At 38.4% G+C, this 18,711-nt stretch overlaps 1 protein-coding gene across 1 annotated transcript in view; it reads left to right on the plus strand.

Annotated features, from left to right (window-relative positions):
• CNOT6L (CCR4-NOT transcription complex subunit 6 like) overlaps positions 1-11,125 on the plus strand; it is a 150,681-nt gene extending 139,556 nt beyond the window's left edge. Inside the window, exon 15 of the mRNA XM_017876601.1 lies at positions 3,937-11,125. Coding sequence (XP_017732090.1) covers positions 3,937-4,149 — 213 coding nt within the window. The 3' untranslated portion in view covers positions 4,150-11,125. The remainder of the gene's footprint in view (positions 1-3,936) is intronic.
• The last annotated feature ends 7,586 nt before the right edge of the window (positions 11,126-18,711 follow it).

Below are 18,711 nucleotides of genomic sequence, written 5' to 3' on the forward strand. Positions count from 1 at the left end.
TTTTTTTTGAGATAGGGTCTCAGTTTGTCACCCAGGCTGGAGTGCAGTGGCAGGATCTTTGCTCACTGCAGCCTCAAACTTCTGTGCTCAAGACATCCTCCTACCTCTGCCTCCCAGGTAGCTGGGATTACAGGCACACACCACCACACCTGGCTAATTTTTTGTATTTTTAGTAGAGACAAGGTTTTGCCATGTTGCCCATGCTGGCCTCAAACTCTTGGGTTCAAGCCATCTGCCTACCTCAGCCTCCCAAAGTGCTGGGATTACAGGTGTGAGCCACCGCACCCAGTCTAGACTTTTTTTTTTTTTTTTTTTTTTTTAGACAGTATCTCGCTCTGTCACCTAGAGTGGCACAATCATGATTCACTGCAGCTTCACCCTCCTGTGCTTAGGCAATCCTTCCACCTCAGCCTCTTGAGTAGCTGGGACTACAGGTGTGTGCCACCATGCCTGGCTAAGTTTTGTATTTTGAGGGTTTTTTGTTTTGGTAGAGACAGGGTTTCACCATGTTGCCCAGGCTGGTCTTGAACTCCTGGGCTCAAGCAATCTGTCCACCTCAGCTTCCCAAAATACTGGGATTACAGGTGTGAGCCACTGTGCCCAGCCTAGACTTTTTAAAAGCTTATTGCTTCCTTGTCCGTAAATAAAAAATCAGAGAAACACAATTTAGGACATTAATCTATCTTCCTCAGTCATCTGAATTGGTTTAAATTATTTATTGACGGTCCTTCAAAAGATCTTGTGTTAATAATTGCATCAAAAATCCTATTGAACCGTTTACGTTGTTCAAATAAGCACAGCTAAAGAACTAGAAATGTCTGGCTCAGAGAGGGTTTGATGTCTGGATGTATAAGATAGAATCAGAGAGAAGGATAAAGGTACAAGTTGGTGGGAGAGAGTAATATATGGGAAGATAAATAGGCTGGCTGGATAGATAGATGGGATGAGAGGATAGAATAGTATTTGAAGTAAAGACGGCTAGAGACTAAACTAAGAGCACACGTGAGTAGAGAGAATTGAGCTCTTAGTCCAAGTAACAGAAAGTGAACTTTTCAGTTATATATATATATTTTATAATGCTATCCCAATATTGAAATCTATCAGTAAAAGAAGATAGGTAACATCAAATATAAAATGCCATGTGATCAGCGTCAAATACAGATCCATTTGTATTAGTGAGGAGCCATTGTATCAGAGAGGTGTTAAATTTTGTTTCTTGGCTTAGTATTTGTTTACTTTCTTGGTCCTTGAACAAGATAGAAATGTAGAAAAGAGGTATTTAGAGCTCAGATTCATTTAATTGCAAACTGATTTGGAATGAACTGAAGAGTAAAACAATTAGAAGAATTACTCCTTTTTCAACATTACTTTCAGACCAGGTAAGTTTAATAAACAGCTTAATTCAAACCTGCTGCTGATCCTCACCCCACGCTTATCCTCTAATCTGAGGGTGTGCCTGAATCATTTAATAAAAGGAAGGGCAGCTTTTATTTTATAGCAAATAGTAAACTTTTCTGTTACATTATGAAATTGGTATTGTAATTTTCTGGCATTCTTTTAAAAAACAAAGCTTAGCATAACGGTAACTCAGACTATTAATAATTTTCGTTGTGTTTTGACTTTTTTTTCAAATACAGTTCTATAGACTTATACAATAATAGTCCCTACTAATATAAAGAGTGCATTTTCCCATATTGTTAGTATTATATCTTTTAAAAAAGAAACTGACTCAAAAGGGTTAAAAATCATTAGTCTGTAACCTCCTTTGTGCCTATGATCAAAGTTAGGGTTCCTCCTCATAGATGTATATATACAAATACGTTGGGTGAATTCACAGACATAACCTGGCTAAGGGTTTTGATAAGAGTTTTTACTCTGGATATTTCAAACCAAGAGAATGGTTACAAGTCATGTGTTCAATTAAAAACATCTTACTTCCTGGAGTGTGTAACATTTTTTTCTTGGGGCCTACCTTTTCAAAGAATTCTAGCAGTTGATGTGCATGATAGCACTCTAATAAGGTTGTAAGATATAGGAGGGTTTGTTGCCCAGGCTGGAGTGCAGTGGCGTATTCTCAGTTAACTGCAACCTCTGCCTCCCAGGTTCAAGCAGTTCTTGTGCCTTGACCTCCCTAGGAGCTGGGACTACAGGTGCACGCCCCCAGACCCAGCTATTTTTTTTTTTTTTTTTTTTTTGTATTTTTAGTAGAGATGGGGTTTCACCATGTTGGCCAGGCTGGTAATGAACTCCTGGCCTCAAGTGAGCTGCCCGCCTCGGCCTCTGAAAGTGCTGGGATTACAGGAATCAGGCATGAGCCACTGTGTTCTGGCCTTATAGGAGGTTTTATTCCACATAAGTAATTGAGATTATTTCATGTGTTTTATTTTAGAATTGAAGCAAAAAGTTGTCTCATAAGGAGAAATAAAATTACCCTGATCCTTGTTAACTCGTTTTCTAAAATATCACTGTAAAACTAGGCAATAACCAAAATGAAGGGATAATACCTTATGATCCTATCATTTTTTGACTATTTAAACTTGGAGTCCCCTGGACTCATGTAAGTTCCTTAATTTGTGATAAAGTAGGGTTGGATAAGGGCTGCTTTTCTATTATTTTTTTTAAGAGACAGAGTCTTGTCAGCCAGGTTGGAAAGCAGTGGGACAATTATAAGTAGCCTCAAACTCCTGGACTCAAGTGAGCCTCCTGCCTCAGCCTCCCAAGTAGCTGAGACTATAGGTGCGTGCCACCGCACCCGGCTAATGTTTGAATTTTTCGTAAAAACCTGGGTCTCATTATGTTTAACCAGGCTGGTCTTGAAGTCCTGGGCTTAAGCCATCCTCTTGCCCCCGCCTCCCAAAGGGTTGGATTATAGGCATGAGACACTGCACCTGAATCTTCTCTCTTAGAAGAGGAACGGTTTTGGTGTTTTGATATTGGTCAAATGAAAATCAACAAACTGAAATGATTGTGTCCAAAATCTCACAATATAAAAATCTGTTTTCATTAAAAGTTTTTGTGTTTTAAGTAGCCCATTTCATTATAATGCCTTTTAAAGTATTGGCTGGAACTCATGTATAGTATTTGTAAATAGGTTTTTACAGTGTAGAAATATTTCTCCCTACTTGGACTCAGGCTTTCTTGATATGAATAGGAACTAGATAGGAAGAAATTTGATTTTGCTCTCTTGCATACACAACCTGGGATAATAAAAGCCCCCTGGTTTTGAGACTTACTGGTCAGACTAATCAAGTCATTAGCTCTGAGAGATAAAACTGCTATGTATGACTTCCTGCTGAATGATTTTTGCTGAGTTATCCTTAAGCAGGAAGGAAATCCAGAATTTACACATATTCTAGTATTTGTGAAAATGAGTGTTTTAAATTAAGAATTGGACAGTTAACTGTGTAGTGTTTTGTATGTATGCAGCAAATCTGGGAAAGCTAAACTAGGATTAGCAAATCCATAAACATGGTTTACTACAGCTTCAGCCAGGTGTGTTTGGATATCTCAATATGCAAATAATTGAAAATAATACCATTAACTATGTATGTGCTTATATAAATATTCTTATTTTCTACTTATAGCCAATAGGATTAGCACAGTTTCCATTATATTTATACTGATATGTTAGATTTCACTAAGCCAAGCAGGCCAATTCTAAAGATAACTGGACATAATTTAATGTGTTTAGCTTCTCAAATTATCACTTACACACAAATGGAAGGATTTATAATTCCAGTAGCATGCTGTGTTACCCTATTGAGCCACCTTTATTTCATGTAATACCCATTGAAGATTTGAGCCTTATTTGACCCACTGTCAAGACAACAGGTACCAAAAGAAAAGATACTCAGTTTTTTTTTTTTTTATAAATTATGGATTGTTCTTTATGTATCTTGAATTTTTCTTTTCTTCCTATCCCCAATCTCTTTCCAGGGCGTGATTGACTACATTTTCTATTCCAAGACTCATATGAACGTGCTTGGTGTCCTGGGGCCTTTAGATCCTCAATGGCTGGTTGAGAACAACATCACTGGGTGTCCACACCCTCACATCCCTTCAGACCACTTCTCACTGTTAACACAACTTGAACTCCACCCTCCACTCCTGCCTCTTGTCAATGGTGTTCACTTGCCTAATCGGAGGTAGTGGAGTACTGCCCCGCCAAGACGGGGATCTGTTGCTACGGACCTGTACAGTTGTAAATCAAAGTATGTAGGAGTGAAGTATGGCCATCCTTAAGCTGCTTCTTCAGGTTTCTTTCATTATGTGTTTGCTGTAAGACTTTGTACATTTTTGTGCATATTGGTATCATTTGGCAGTAGGGCTGGAACCAAAGTATTACTCTCTTTCCAAAATTTTAATTTAACGTGTTTTTAAATTGGACCTTCTTTATATTGTATTAAGAGCCAGCATTCAAAATTGAGAAATTACCAATTTGAGGCCCAACAACAGTGTATTTGTTTTTCCAAAACAAATACTTTCTTTTGAGTGGTTTCAGTGAGCCAACCATTTTATAAAAGGCAATTTTTAAAAACTATAAATACAGTATTTTAAACTGAAGGATGATATGCCTTCCAGGGAAAACCTTGAATTTTTTCCTTTATAACTAATTTTTGGATTCCCAAGTCATTTGCACATTAACAGAGTACTTAAATTTGCTCGTTCTGTACATAAACTATGAGATAGCCTCTACACGTTGTAAGAGAATTTGAAAAATTAAAGATGGTTGCACAGTATGCTTTCATAATCAAGCATGTAACACCACAGGACAATTTGTTGGCCAAATGCTGGTTTGGGGTTTTTTTAAGGAATCAATTTGTTTTTTTTGTCCTCTCTATATAACCTTGTTGGAAGTATTAATTCTAAGCCTATCTCTCAAGTTTATTTATAGAGAAAGAGTAAGTAATCTATATTGCCACATACCTTGAAAATAGAATGCGGTACATTTAGGATGCCCACAGAATGAATTTTTCCTTATTCCAATTCAACCTTCTTTCTGTTCGGTTGTACCAGGAAAACAGATGTTATATGACCTATATCATTTTTGCCATTATAGTCAAACGTTAAAATCTGAATAAAAGGACCTTGATCAAAGTTTCAGATAGGGAAAATCATACAAATACTTTATGTGTTTCCAACATAGATTATGGGGCTGTTGGGTTTTTTGAGATGACAGTGCAAAGGATTTGGGAGAGAGGGAACACATTTGGGGCAGTAGTTGAAAACCTTGGGCCATTGTCCTGACTCTAGCTGCCAAATGGCCATCATATGCTTTTAATCTTTGTTTCCTTTGTCTGTCAGGGTTGAATTAAGAAGCTACTGGTTTATTCCCAATTGTTGATGCCTTTAGGTATGTTGGAATCTTATTTTTGCCTAGGGAGGGGCCAGTTGAAAATCTGTGACTCAAGAGGCAGTGAACAGGATACTGTTTTCTGGGGAATAATTGGTTGGCTACTTGATGTTAATTATGGCACAGTAACAGGAAAAGGTTGTGTCTGTGTTTTTAAGTTTTTCTTTATTCTGCTTTTTTGCTGCTATAAGAGTTTTCTGAAATTTGTATTTTAAACTTTTCATGCACTTTACTGTTTCTAGTCTCAAAATGTGATATTTTTATTAAACAAGAAATTTTCCATTATGCGAATGAAATTTTAAAAGACAATAGCCTATATTTGTGTCTCACTAATATATAAAGTACAGGTCAAATTTAAATTATTAGTTTTAAATATACACAATTTGTCTCCTCTTTCAAACCTGACATCTTAGACTGTTTTATTGGTCTTAAAGGATACATTTACTTTGGTCATTTTATGCTAATTTCTTCCATAGTAAATTAATCAGGCTATATAAGAGAATATTTCCCCAGAAGGGTAATTTTAGTGGGACGAGGGTGGTGGGATGATGTCATATCATACATGGGATTGCATCAGAAGGGTTCTGTAAAGCCTAAACTCCCTTTTAAAAGTGCCTAGTGATAGAGGCGTTGTTTGTCATCTGTTATAATTGGAATGTCATTGTAGTTCAGTGAATTTTGATGTAAATAAAATATTCTTTTAAAAATGTTAAAGTACCAGAATAAACAAGAAGAAACAACCCTTAAGATGACAGATTTTCCTCAACATGCAGGTTTCCCTTCTTATATACCTCAAGTATCCAACATCTAGCCATGCAAATTGATTACCTGAAGCATAGTACTGGAAAGTAGAATAGCATGAAAAACTTAATTTTGTGGACATTACCTTTTTTTGTAATCAGCTACTGTATGTTTTATTTTAGATCTTTTGTTTTGGGTGGGTTTTCTGCTCTGGAGGTATATGCACTAACAAAACATTTTCCTCCTTTCATATACGCATGTTAATTAGCAATGTGAGCAATATTTCCTACCATACTTCACTCCCAATATTTTTTGAGATGTTTGTATAAAATGGAATTTAAAGTTCACTTATGATTGTATATGAACCACAGAGGAGCCCGTTTATTAATAAAAAACTTTTTTAATAGTTAAATGTAGAGGGAAAAAATAAAAAAATGGGAAACGTTGTAAACAGCTTAAGTTTATTTTGTGTATGATCGAGGCACTCTGTTGCAGGAAGGTGTGTAATTGGGTTCTCTCTGCTTCAAATGCGCTCTTTCAAACCATTCATTATCCTGTGTATTTTTAATGTGGTTTTAGTAAATGTTGGTAGTAGCTCTGTTGAAGTAGGTAATTGTGTTATGTTTTGGGTGGTACACACTTGGGGCATGGTAACCCAAATTTCATGTGCACGGTTTCCCTTTAGCCCACTGCCCAAATTTCACATACCCTTCACCCTCTGTTCCCTTTGTAAAAGGAGTGGTATCTGTTTTGAGCTGCCAATTCAGATGATCAGAAATGCTGCTTTCCTCAGCATTGTCTTGTTAAAACGCATGCCATTTGGAACTTTGGCAGTGAGAAGCCAAAAGGAAGAGGTGAATGACATATATATATTCAATGAAAGTAAAATATATATTCTCATATACTTTCTAGTTATCAGAATGAGTTAAGCTTTATGCCATTGGGCTGCTGCATATTTTAATCAGAAGATAAAATCTGGGCATTTTCAGAATGTGATACATGTTTTTCTAAAACTTAAATATTTCAATATTTGTCTAAGAACTGGAATGTTCTTTAAATTTACTAAAACAGTATTGTTTGAGGAAGAGAAAACTGTACTGTTTGCCATTATTACAGTCATACAAGTGCATGTCAAGTCACCCACTCTCTCAGGCATCAGTATCCGCCTCATAGCTTTACACATTTTGATGGGGAATATTGCAGCATCCTCAGGCCTGACATCTGGGAAAGGCTCAGATCCACCTACTGCTCCTTGCTTGTTGATTTTGTTTTAAAATATTGTGCCTGGTGTCAACTTTTAAGCAACAGCACTGCCTAAAAGCAAGCAGAGAACAGAATCCCAGCACCATTCTATAGGCAACTTTTTAGAATTCAGATATAGTAAATCTGTTGCAGATTTATGATGTTTTATGTAAAAAAAAATTTTTGTATAATAACATAGCTGAATATTTTTGTTTCATTTCTTTGATGTAAGGCGTGTGAACATTCGTTTGAATATCACATGTTGAAGTCAGGTATGGCACAATGGGTTCTGAGACCAGCTTTTCCTCCCCTCCCATTTGCCTTGTTCCAAGCTCTTTCTTTTCAGATTACTTTTCTGATATTCATAGGCAGATATTTAATTTTACTAGTTAGCATCCTGTGTGAATGTATTAAAGAAGCCACTGTGTTTTAGTGTAGTTGGCAAAAATATAAAAGCTCCGTTTCTTATTTGCCCGTATTTTTTGGTGTCTTAAAGTTATATATTAAATCACAGAGAAGCAAGGGAGAAAGTTGAAAGATATCTAAGGCTCATATCACTTGATTCTATGGTAGATTATATTAGAATTGAGGATGTGGCACATTAAAACTGGAACATGGGCAAATATAGTGTTCCATTTTAAAATTCTAAGTTTATATTGTTAAATGGGTGAAAATTTAAGTTTGTATTTGCATTTCCAAGCGTTTCTAAAAATCACTAATGCCATCTATACTTTTAGTATGAAACAGCAGAGTATAGAAAGCACAGGGAAGAATAGGCTAAATATGTTCTTTGAAGAACCAGAGGCATATAACCATATCATTATGTCATTCATAATACATGGCTAGATTTTCTAATGATAAAACTGTGTCCCAATGCTTATTTGATTCTAACCTTTTAAATTCTGTTTCTGAGGTATTTTAATAGCTTTGCAAAATATGCTGACCAGTTTTTGGAAAATAATGGTTTTTATAGCAAGCAAAGACTTTACGGCACATTTTCAAAATAGCGCTCATACATACTTACATTTTGACAGAAATGTGAATTGTCACATTGGTAAGATATTCTTTTTGCCACCTGCCCTACCCTTTAAAAAAGGTCACTTTTCTAATGTGTAGCAGATTCATTTACGCCTTTCCCTTTGAGTCATATCATGTTTGGAGAACTGTGTGAATTGTAAGTAGACAAATTAACTAGGGAAGCCAGAAACTTGAACTAAAGTTTTGAATTTGTAGACAGATGAGAACTTTTATACTATGGTTGCTTTGGGCAATTCTAATTTTGTAATAGCATCGTAATCACCAAAATTAAATTCAAACATTTTAGTACATCTTTAACCTGTCTTATTTACCAAAGTTCTAATCTGTTTAAGAACAGGATGCCAAGAGCATCTTTCATTTTATAGAGTGATATGCTCACCTTTATTTTATAAGTGTCACCTTAAAGCTTGAGGGTAAAAAAGAAGCAGCCCTTATATTTATACTACAGGATGTCTTGAACAAGATTCACAGAAAGAAACTAAGCAATTCTTTCCAGGAAGGTGGTAAGGAAGAGCATGCATATTTCTTGTTTTAACCAAATACCTTTTTTAATGTAAATGTCTCTATTAAACCACAGGTCCTACACCAGGAAATAGGGTGATACCAGGAAAATACCAAGCTTTATGAACCCAGTTGACAATTTCTTGTGGCATACATTTGGTTAGACTTGGGTTATTCTTGGAACCAAAGGAAAATAAACATGTTGAGTTCTTCTTTCAACAGACATGAACATTGAAGTAATGGAATATTTTTTAAGCAAAATAGCTTTCACTTTCAAAGCATATGAAATAAGGACATTTGTGCTTATTAAATGTTAATTTTTATGGTACATTGTATAAACTGGGTAGCATTGAACTACATTTAGAAGTATGTCATCCGAAACAAATCACATTATGAAAATGATATACAAATGCCACGTGATATGACTCTTTTGGCATGGTGGTCCACTCAGCTTTCAGAATCTTTCGGAGGCTCTAGTTTGGTGCCTATTACTAGTTATTTTTGTTAGGACAATCTCAAAATTTAGATAATTTTCCAGTTGTATGTCTGTCACTTTTAACTCTAAAGCATAAGAATCATGGTAACCCTCTCAGAAGTGGTCCTTTCTTGCTCATTTCAGTTCCGTATTAATTTCAAATTACTGATGTATTTTCTTTCAAGCTATCAATTGTTATATGTACCACATTTTATTTAGTTTGTAGTTATCTGAAGTCACAAAATTGGTTCAGCATTGATGTCAAACAATGGCTTTGCTTCTTACCAGACTTAGTATCCTGCTGCTTGTTTCAATCTTGAGGCAGTAAGTGATGCAGTATCTGGGTTTGTATTTACTTAGAAACTGTACTGTCCTTTCTCTGTGCTTAACTTGCTAAAAATATATTCCCTTACCTGTGAAATTCCTGAGCGGTGCTCTGCCAACTTTTCGAGGGGAGGGATTTGGATGGCTGTGTTACTGCACACTGGATCTGGAATTGTTCAGGGTTATGGGTGACATACTTCTTAAACACCAGCAGCACTGAGATGTGCACTATGGGCATTCGTACAGTTGTCCAAATGCAAACAACTTTTTCATCTTGGAGAAGCTGAGATACAGAGTTCAATAGAAATACTTAGAATGTTTTGAGAAGGTTGAATGTTTCATCTTTGGCTTTGTTGTCTCTGGAGTGAGGAAGTATGGAGGACTTTTTTTTTTTTTTTTTTTTAAAGAGAGTGTATATGTACTTTTTCTCTCTATAAGGGCCAGGGTGTGTTGGTCAAATTCACCATGGATTAATTTATATCTTCTGTTGTGATTTTTTTCAACTATATAACAAGTGCCAACTAATTGTCCATGGGACAATCTACTTTTCCACTCAATTTATCGTTTGAGTAGGGAAAGGTTCATTTATTTTCATTACCAGGCATTAAGTTAAAGAATTCATTATTTTGCATACATTTGAGTCATTCTGTGGCCTATAAAGTGTTTTTGTAACTATCTAATTCTAATGGTTGGAAAGCAAAGCACATGACTATAAAACCAAGCAAGGTGTTTTAGTAACTTTTTCCCTGAATACTTGGTAGTTTCCACTGATACTATTCCAAAACAAATTCTGCTGTTTTAGGTTGTATATTTACTTTGCTTTTGTTCTAAGAAAAAGCCAAGGACTAAATCAACTTGTTATTATGTTTCAGTAATCAGTTTAAAATCTAAGATTTTTTAAAATTAGAATATTTAATGAAGTGCCATGTAATTGTAGCTTGCTAGTGTTTAATGTTTAATAGACTGGTTCTGTAGGTGTTTTAACCATTTAACACTCTCTGCCATCCCTGGAGAAAGTGGTTCTACTCTTACTGAACACATTCTCTTTGACAAAATCACCAGCTGCTTTATTTTTCTATTTATTACAGTTAAACAGTTGATGAGGTCTGAATCTTGACCAAAACTGCTCAGCTGAGATGTTTTTCACAATAGACACTGTACAAAGTGTGCGTGCAAAAGGACACGGTTGGTAGTATTTTTTCATTAATGTGAACATTGACTTAAAGCAGTCCTGCCTTTTAAATCTTGTGGCAGCTCAGAAGGGAGGTGCTTAAGAACCTTAACTACTATGTCAGATAACAAAATATTTTTTTTCCATTTTGGAGATTGGTTACTGCTCACACATGATGTATAGGGCTAAATATATGCTTGTTTCCTTGCACCTGTGTACTTCCCTTCTCTCCCTCCCTTTCCTTCCCCTGTAGGCAATAAATGGCCATTTTGCAACTGCATACCTTTGTCTTGGTTTTTGACTCTTTATTTGTGCAGTATAAACCTCTGCTTTTAGGTTGATACGTCTCTTCTAAAGTGAAGTAGAGAGCCGAGATAATTCAGGGCAAAATACGTAATTACAAATTCATGCTACATTTTTTTTTTCTAGTGAAAACTACTAAGTACATTGTTTAAAATAAAATCTGAAGCTAGTTATATGACTTGCTTTGCCTGAAGAAACCAGAGCAAAGGGATGTATGTCACTTCTGAGTGGAACTTTAAGGGCCAGTCTTTAATTTGCCGTATTTCCTTTTCTTGCCTGTGTGATCATAGAAGCATATGTTGAGATGAAATCTCTCATTCCAGATCCTTAAGTGACTTTGATGAACAGAACTCCCCTGCTGTCCTTTGGACATGTAATGTAAGAAAAAACTGCTAAATCTCAGTGTGTTAATACAATAAAGTTGTGTTATTAGGGCTTAATTTAGTCCATCCTGACTGACAACCACCAGACAGATATTGCTGAGTTATCAATATTGAAGAAACTCAACAACTGGACCTGCTAAGATCTCAAATAAATTCATTCAACAAATATTCAGGTGTCTTCTATTAACAAGGTGCTGTGGGTGTATTAAGATGAAAGACATCTTTATAATGCCTATCCTCTGAGAATTCATATTCCAAATACTCGTTATGACAGAAGATATTCCAGTGTTTCAGTCAAAGTAAAGATATCTTAAATTGTAGAATCTTGGAAAAAAAGAGAAGGCACATAGTGAAATAGGAATTCTGCAAACTATGTTTACAGCTATTCAGCTGAAAAATGACTTTAAGGTGTAATGGAGAACGTTGTTTTTAGTGAAACAGAAAACTGCTGTGCAGCTTAGTAAGTACTTGGAAAAGATAATGGTAGATTATTTTGGAACAGATTGTCAACATTGACAGCTTAGGGCCTGTTGACTTGTTTTTACCAAGGATCCAATGTGAGGCTGTCACTGACCCTGAGGCCCTTGTCTTCACGGAAGCCTTTGTGTTCACTAGCCTTTAGGAAGTCCTTCAAAAGTGGAATCACTCTTACATGAAGTGAATCTTGAAGTTGTCCAGATTTCAAGATAAGTGCCTTGTTAAGATACCTTTGTGATGAGGCATTGAAGACATTCACCAAGTGTCCTTGCATTTAACCATGTGACCTTGGGCAAAATGTAGACTCAATGGTAAAGGGGAGATGAACTAAATCTCATGAAGTGGCTGTCCCAAAAGCAGAAACCAAGACAAGGGTTTGCATGGAGGTGGGTTTTTTTTGGGTAGTTGATCTCAAGAATGAATGGGAGACAAGGAAGAATGAAATAGGGAAGGAGTTTGGGAAGCCAAGTCAAAGATGCGTTAGAGAGCTGATTGATCACTTCTTTGGGCAACTGGGGCATAAACATGCCAAGGACCCTCTGTGGAGCTGAATAGAAGACACCTGAAAATTATCTTCATGAGGAATGGGATGAGGCAAAGGTTACTCCGTGGGTGTTAATTCCTTTTCCCATCCATGTTTGTGCATGTATCAAATTCACTTAGCAAGTTCCTGCAGGTGTCCCATATAGTGATAATGGAGAAATGGGATGAGGGGGGTGGGTGCAGAAAGCGAGAAATAATTGGTGTGGCTCAGCAAAGTGCATCAAATTACACTAGTGTGCGTCTGGTTGCCAAGGTAATAGAATAAGGAAGTGAGCTGAGAGGTATGAGGTGAAGCATAAGAGAGGACCACTACAGTGTAACTGCTTGTACCACTGAGATGTGTTTGGGCCCAGGGTCAAGTCCATTTCATCATAGCCTACGTTGTGGCAGGCTGTAATCTCAATAAAAAGAAATAGATGAGGAGTAGTGGGACAAAGAATATAGTCCCCTGCTGCAGCTGGTTCTGAGGTTGTGATTAATATTTATCTTCCCTCTTCTATTACACTTCTCAGATTTTACACAGCTTTGCAGCTGCCTGTCAGTGGATCTAGGTTGCTTCTCTGGGGTGGTGTGCCCAGACCTTCATCCCAACAAGACACAGTTACACTTGCTGGGTGACGGTTGCTTTCATAGACATAAAGGAACCAAGAGATGCCTAGTGACTCTTGGATTTCAGACATGGTTCTTTCTGCCTTCCATTGTGGGAGCAACCCCACCTTCTCGTCAATATGATGAGTCTGTGTATGCCAGCACTGTGAGCCCAAAATGACCCCTTTCTGGGGGCAGGCAATATATTTCCCATGCCTGGGTGTGGGTGGATATAAAGTCTGGGTCTTAGCCCACCTCAGCAACTCTTGAAGGGCCTTCCCATCTTCAAAGTTCCCAGGGCTCCTTTCTGCATTGTCCCCCTGAACTCTTCTCAGTCAAATCGTAATTCCTTTCCTTCCGCTTTACAGGGTTTGATTCTGAGAGCACTCACTGATAAGTTTCCTGCATGCTAATCTCCATCTGAGTCTCTTCCCAGGGAAAACAACCTGCAACACTGAGTTCCAAGGAGGCATGCCAGCAGTATATTAGGACTGCCTCCAGGACTCCTTGCTTGATCCACTGAAGAGTGCCACCATGTCAATAAAATGCAATCTTATTCTGGTGCCCTGGTTTGCACTTTGAATGTCTACTTTTACATGTTTCTTCAGTTCCTAGTCATGTTAGCCCAGACCTTAGAATTCTTTGGGTGTGTACACTATATTCTTCTGGTGTAGATACTATTTTCCTTGCTCAGACTGTAATGTGATGATAGTTACTGGTCACAATCAAGCAGAGGAGGCAGGAATGGATCTAATGGAGGTTGAGCATCATCTTGTGAGACACCTGTTACATGTGAGAACTTTGTAAGTTATGCAGGCAAAGGGAGGTTTCTTTCCTCTAGCAAGGAAGGGGGGATCTGAGGGCTAAGAATATCTGGGGATTCAGTCTTCTCTAGCTTTTCTACCCAAATATCCCCAGCCCAGGGTTTAGGGCTCACTTTGAATGCACAACCTCAAAGATGATGCATGTATTCTTTGTGGCTCTGCTACTGTGCAAATCCTGAGCCTGATCTTTGGCACTGTTTGCCCCATGGCTGCTGAAATAATAGTCTATAAACACTGCCGTGGATGCATTCTGACTTTCACAGTATGCCTTGAGTTACAGTTAGCTAATTTGAGCCTATCATTTTCTTTTTTTTCAAGGTGTCTAAAGTCCATTTTGAAAGCTGGTTAACCTTACAGTCCTTAGACTTACCATTGCCCCCAACAGCTTAAGTGCCAGTTTCCTTTCCACTTGCACTTCAAACCCACTACTAAGGAAAGTGTACTAGTGCACTGTCTAGTCACTTCACCAACCAGCAATGACTAGAGAGTGATGCAGGTCCAGAATTCATCTAGAGCCTTTGCTTCCTTGGGCTACTTCTGGTACTAATTGTTGTAGACTAAGTTCCTCTGGAGGACAGAGCCTGAGAGATCTTCCCTGTAGGTAATTTATTTTGGGATGTGATCTTCAGAAACAAGAATATGGATTGCAAGGAGGCAAATAGGAAAGGAAGGCCAATTTAGTAGTGAGTTATTGAGCTGATCACCTCTGTGGGCAACTGAGGCTTGATCCTAGCAGGATCCTTCTGAGGAGCTATGTAAAATGCACCTCAGAATATCCACTGGAGGAGTAAAAGAGGAGAATATCCAGTGGCTCCTATACCCCACTGGCCAAAGTTCACTTACCTAGGTGTTAACTCTCTCCCATATCCAAGTTTAGCTTTTCTTATGACAATGGTGAAGGATTCTGAACTTCATTTGAAGCAAGTCCAGGGAATATACATAAAATTAACTACAAATGATACAGTTCTTATTGAAATAAATTTAAATGGCTGGGCATGATGGCTTACACCTATAATCCCAGCACTTTGGGAGGCCAAGGGGGATGGATCACCTGAGGTCAGGAGTTCGAGACTAGCCTGGCCAACATGGCGAAACGCTGTCTACTAAAAATACAAAAATGAGCCAGGCATGGTGGTGCATGCCTGTAGTTTCAGCTAACTGGGAGGCTGAGGCAGGAAAATTTTTTGAACGTGGGAGGTGGAGGTTGCAGTGAGTCAAGATCGTACCATTGCACTCCAGCCTGGGTAACAGAGCGAGACTCTGTCTCAAAAAAAAGAAAAATGTATGCATAGTTCTGTGTTTTCTAAGCATATTGTATATACTTGTATTCCTTATTTGTAGACCATGGCAAATTAATATAAAACATAGAATTTACTGTTGTAGGGTTTTTTATGTGTTGGGCTCCATTTATACGCTTCATATAAACTCATTTAGTCCTCACAACAACATAATAAAATATATACTGTAATTCTCTTAATTTTCCAGATGAAGCTGAGGCCCAGAAAGATTAGTAACTCAATAGCTATGTAATCTTGGGCATGAGTTGGTATGGGAAAGGGCTCTGCAGCATGTCCAGACTATAGTGAAAAGTAGCCCTTCCCACTGGGCCATGGAACCTTACAGACCTATGGTGTTAGAGGTTGAGCTGCTGTTATACAGCGGGGACAGGGAGGAATAAATCTGGCACCCAGGAGTATGCGTGGGCAACTCTTGGTACTCTTTTGTCCCATTTTGTTGTTAAATTGACAAGGACAAGAATCATGGTTTGAAAAGAACACAGTAACTGGGTTCTGGGTTAGCCCACTAGGTCAACCAAAAAGACCAGCAGAGATGCTAATTGATGAAGAGAAGCCGTAGGTGAATCGGTCATGGAAGAAGGAGATGATGAATATCAGTTGTAGCCCCAGAACAGCTACAACAGAAGAGGCTGTAGGTTACCTCACTAGTCTTTCCCTTCTACGTATCCCTGGGGGATGTGGGGGCACAGGAAGAGGGAGGAGGTGCTTTCAGAAATTATACAGGCTGGAGGTGGTGGCTCACACCTAGCAGTTTGGGAACCCGAAGCAGGCAGATCACTTGAGGTCAGGAGTTCATGACCAGCCTGGCCAAGATGGTGAAACCCCATCTCTGCAAAAATACAAAAATTAGCCAGGCATAATGGCGGGGGCCTGCAATCCTAGCTACTTGGGAGGCTGAGGTAGGAGGAGACACACTTGAACCTGGGAGGCAGAGGTTGCAGTGAGCCGAGATCACACCATTGCACTCCAGCCTGGGCAGCAAGAGTGAGACTCCATCTCAAAAAAAAAAAAAAAAGAAATGTATTATACAAAACAAGTGGCTCCGAGTGGCCCAAGGTGAAGCTATGGTGATTGCTCTGATTGCCATCTTCAGGACTCAAACATTCATATTTTTTCAACAATATAGGAAGCTGGGGGCTTTCTGCTGAGGTCTTCCCTGAGGAGGGAGCCCTGTCTTGCCCAAGGTCATGCCCCATCAGGGAGGAGGGTTCCTGTCTGCAGCCAATGACTGGGGAAGGTGGGGTTCTTAAAGCTTAGCCCCTTTACATCAATATTTGGCTATTCTGAAGGGACATGGCAGCTCCAGAGCTCCTTATGCACATGTGTAAGGCCTTTATTGTGACTACATTGCTTTTTCCACTTCCCAAGTTTGATCCTGACAACTGTCATAAGAACTTCTTGAAAGCTAGGTTCTACTTCAAAATCTGTTTCCTGGAGTGTCTATCCTGTGGCAAGGAGTAACAGGTTTCACATGGCAGGTAATATTAGTGCTCCCAGATTATAGAAAATCTTGCCATAGAAAACTGTAATACTTGGCATATACGTTCTATGTTTGTGTGTGTATCATAAGGTTATAATGAATACTTAAAACTGTAAAACATATCGGGGAAAACAGATAGGCTTTATTTAAGAGATCAGTGTAGATCAATTTGTGGGGATTTGTGATCTCTTCCCATGGATTAGAGGTGTCTATAATAACAGATTGCATTAAGCAGAGTTTGGTTGAATAAACTAACAGATACAAGAAAGTAGGTTGCCTGTCAGTAGTTAGAATCATGGCAAGGGCTGTCCATAGGAGGCGGTATCACAGAAGGAGGGGCTGGCTTTTGAGGGCTGGGATCAGAGGAGGCTCAGGCTCTGCTGGAAATGCTACCTGAAGTAAGGGAAGAAGAAATTCCCTGGCTTTCCCTCCACTCTTTCCTCCAGTTTCCCACCAGGTCTCCCATTGGCTGAACTTAACCGTAAGTGATGGGTAAAGAAGCCTGGAAAATGTTGTTTCTTTCACATATTCAGAAGAAAGGAACAGTGGGGAATGCATGCAAGACAAAGCAAGCAAATGATTAGTACATATGCTGTTTTTACTACTCAGCATCCATTCTCACACTTGTAGCCATTTTAAACTGTGATACAACCACAAGCTAATGCTGCTATATAACAGGATGCAACTGTCCTTTATATGAGCATGCTTCCCTCACCAATGCATTTCTTAACAACTTGGTTAAAGGAGAGTCCTCTGGATCCTTCAAAGCAAGGGTACGGTTGGCAGTGGTTAAGCAGTTTGCACGCTGTGAGTCCATTCCAAATTTCTGATTCTCCAAACTCCTTTGCCTGTACTGTGCTATCTAATATTATAGCCACTAACCTCATGGTTAGTGGCTATTGAGCACTTGAGATAATTTGTTAAAAACATTAAAATGTGGGTACTAGAAAATTTAAAATTACATTTGTGGTTTGTGTTTTATTTCTGTCTGAAAGCATTGTTCTTCAGTATGCCAAGCAAGTTCTGCCATCTCTACTTCATATCTTACTGGCCTTATTCTACTAAACTAGCAGGTGATTGATACCACCGCTGGTGCTTGAGCCACCACAGGAAATCCTGAATCCAAGTATATGTGTCTATCTCAATAAATTCACCCTGATCCAACCTTTGTTTCATCCTTTTGAATAGTCCTTTAGAATATATTTTCATACATGTCCCCTACATTTCTTTTAACATAAATTAACATTTGCAGCCCCTTTGGTGTATTTGCTATTTCATATGGCAGCAGATCATATACTTTCATCTGGGCTATGTTGGATCAAACTCTTGTTATGAGATTAGAAATAATGATAGGCGGTTTGAATGGGCTCTGGGAGAATAACCATCCTCTTGTAGGGCATCTGCCACTAGTGAAGTCATGCAGTGGTTTTATGGAAGTGAAGATTATTTGCCTCAGTTTGGGTGTTAAATTGAAAAACTGTCAAAAGGAGAGCTGCTTTTGCTAGAGAGGAAGGCTCAGGGCAATTCAGCATTCAGAACCTCATCCCTATCTGCCCATTCAGTCTCAGGTACCACTCCTTCCCAACCAGGTCCTTTACCTCAGCATAAAATACCTGAAAGGACTATACATGTAACTGATGATGCATTATCAAGTGTTGGGCCTGATACTCAGTCTTCTGCCTTATGGTAATGGAGGTATGGAATGTGGCTATATAGCTTGATTTTTGGGTTAAAAATGTAAGGCCTTAGGCTTATCTTTTTTCTTTGTGCATACTCTTCAGGGCAGTCAGAAACATCCATCCTATGTAATAATTCTTGTTCATTATTATTACTATCATAATGGTTAAATGCAATAGTTACTTGACCAAAGTCTTGCCTTCAACTTGTTCTATGCCTCGAGAAACCACAGCTTATAGTTTAAGTATGATATCACTGCATACCAAAAATTACTAGTGTCCCATTTCTTGCCT

This window comes from Rhinopithecus bieti, unplaced genomic scaffold (assembly GCF_001698545.2).
Source record: "Rhinopithecus bieti isolate Rb0 unplaced genomic scaffold, ASM169854v2 scaffold_8675, whole genome shotgun sequence".
Lineage (NCBI taxonomy): Eukaryota > Metazoa > Chordata > Mammalia > Primates > Cercopithecidae > Rhinopithecus > Rhinopithecus bieti.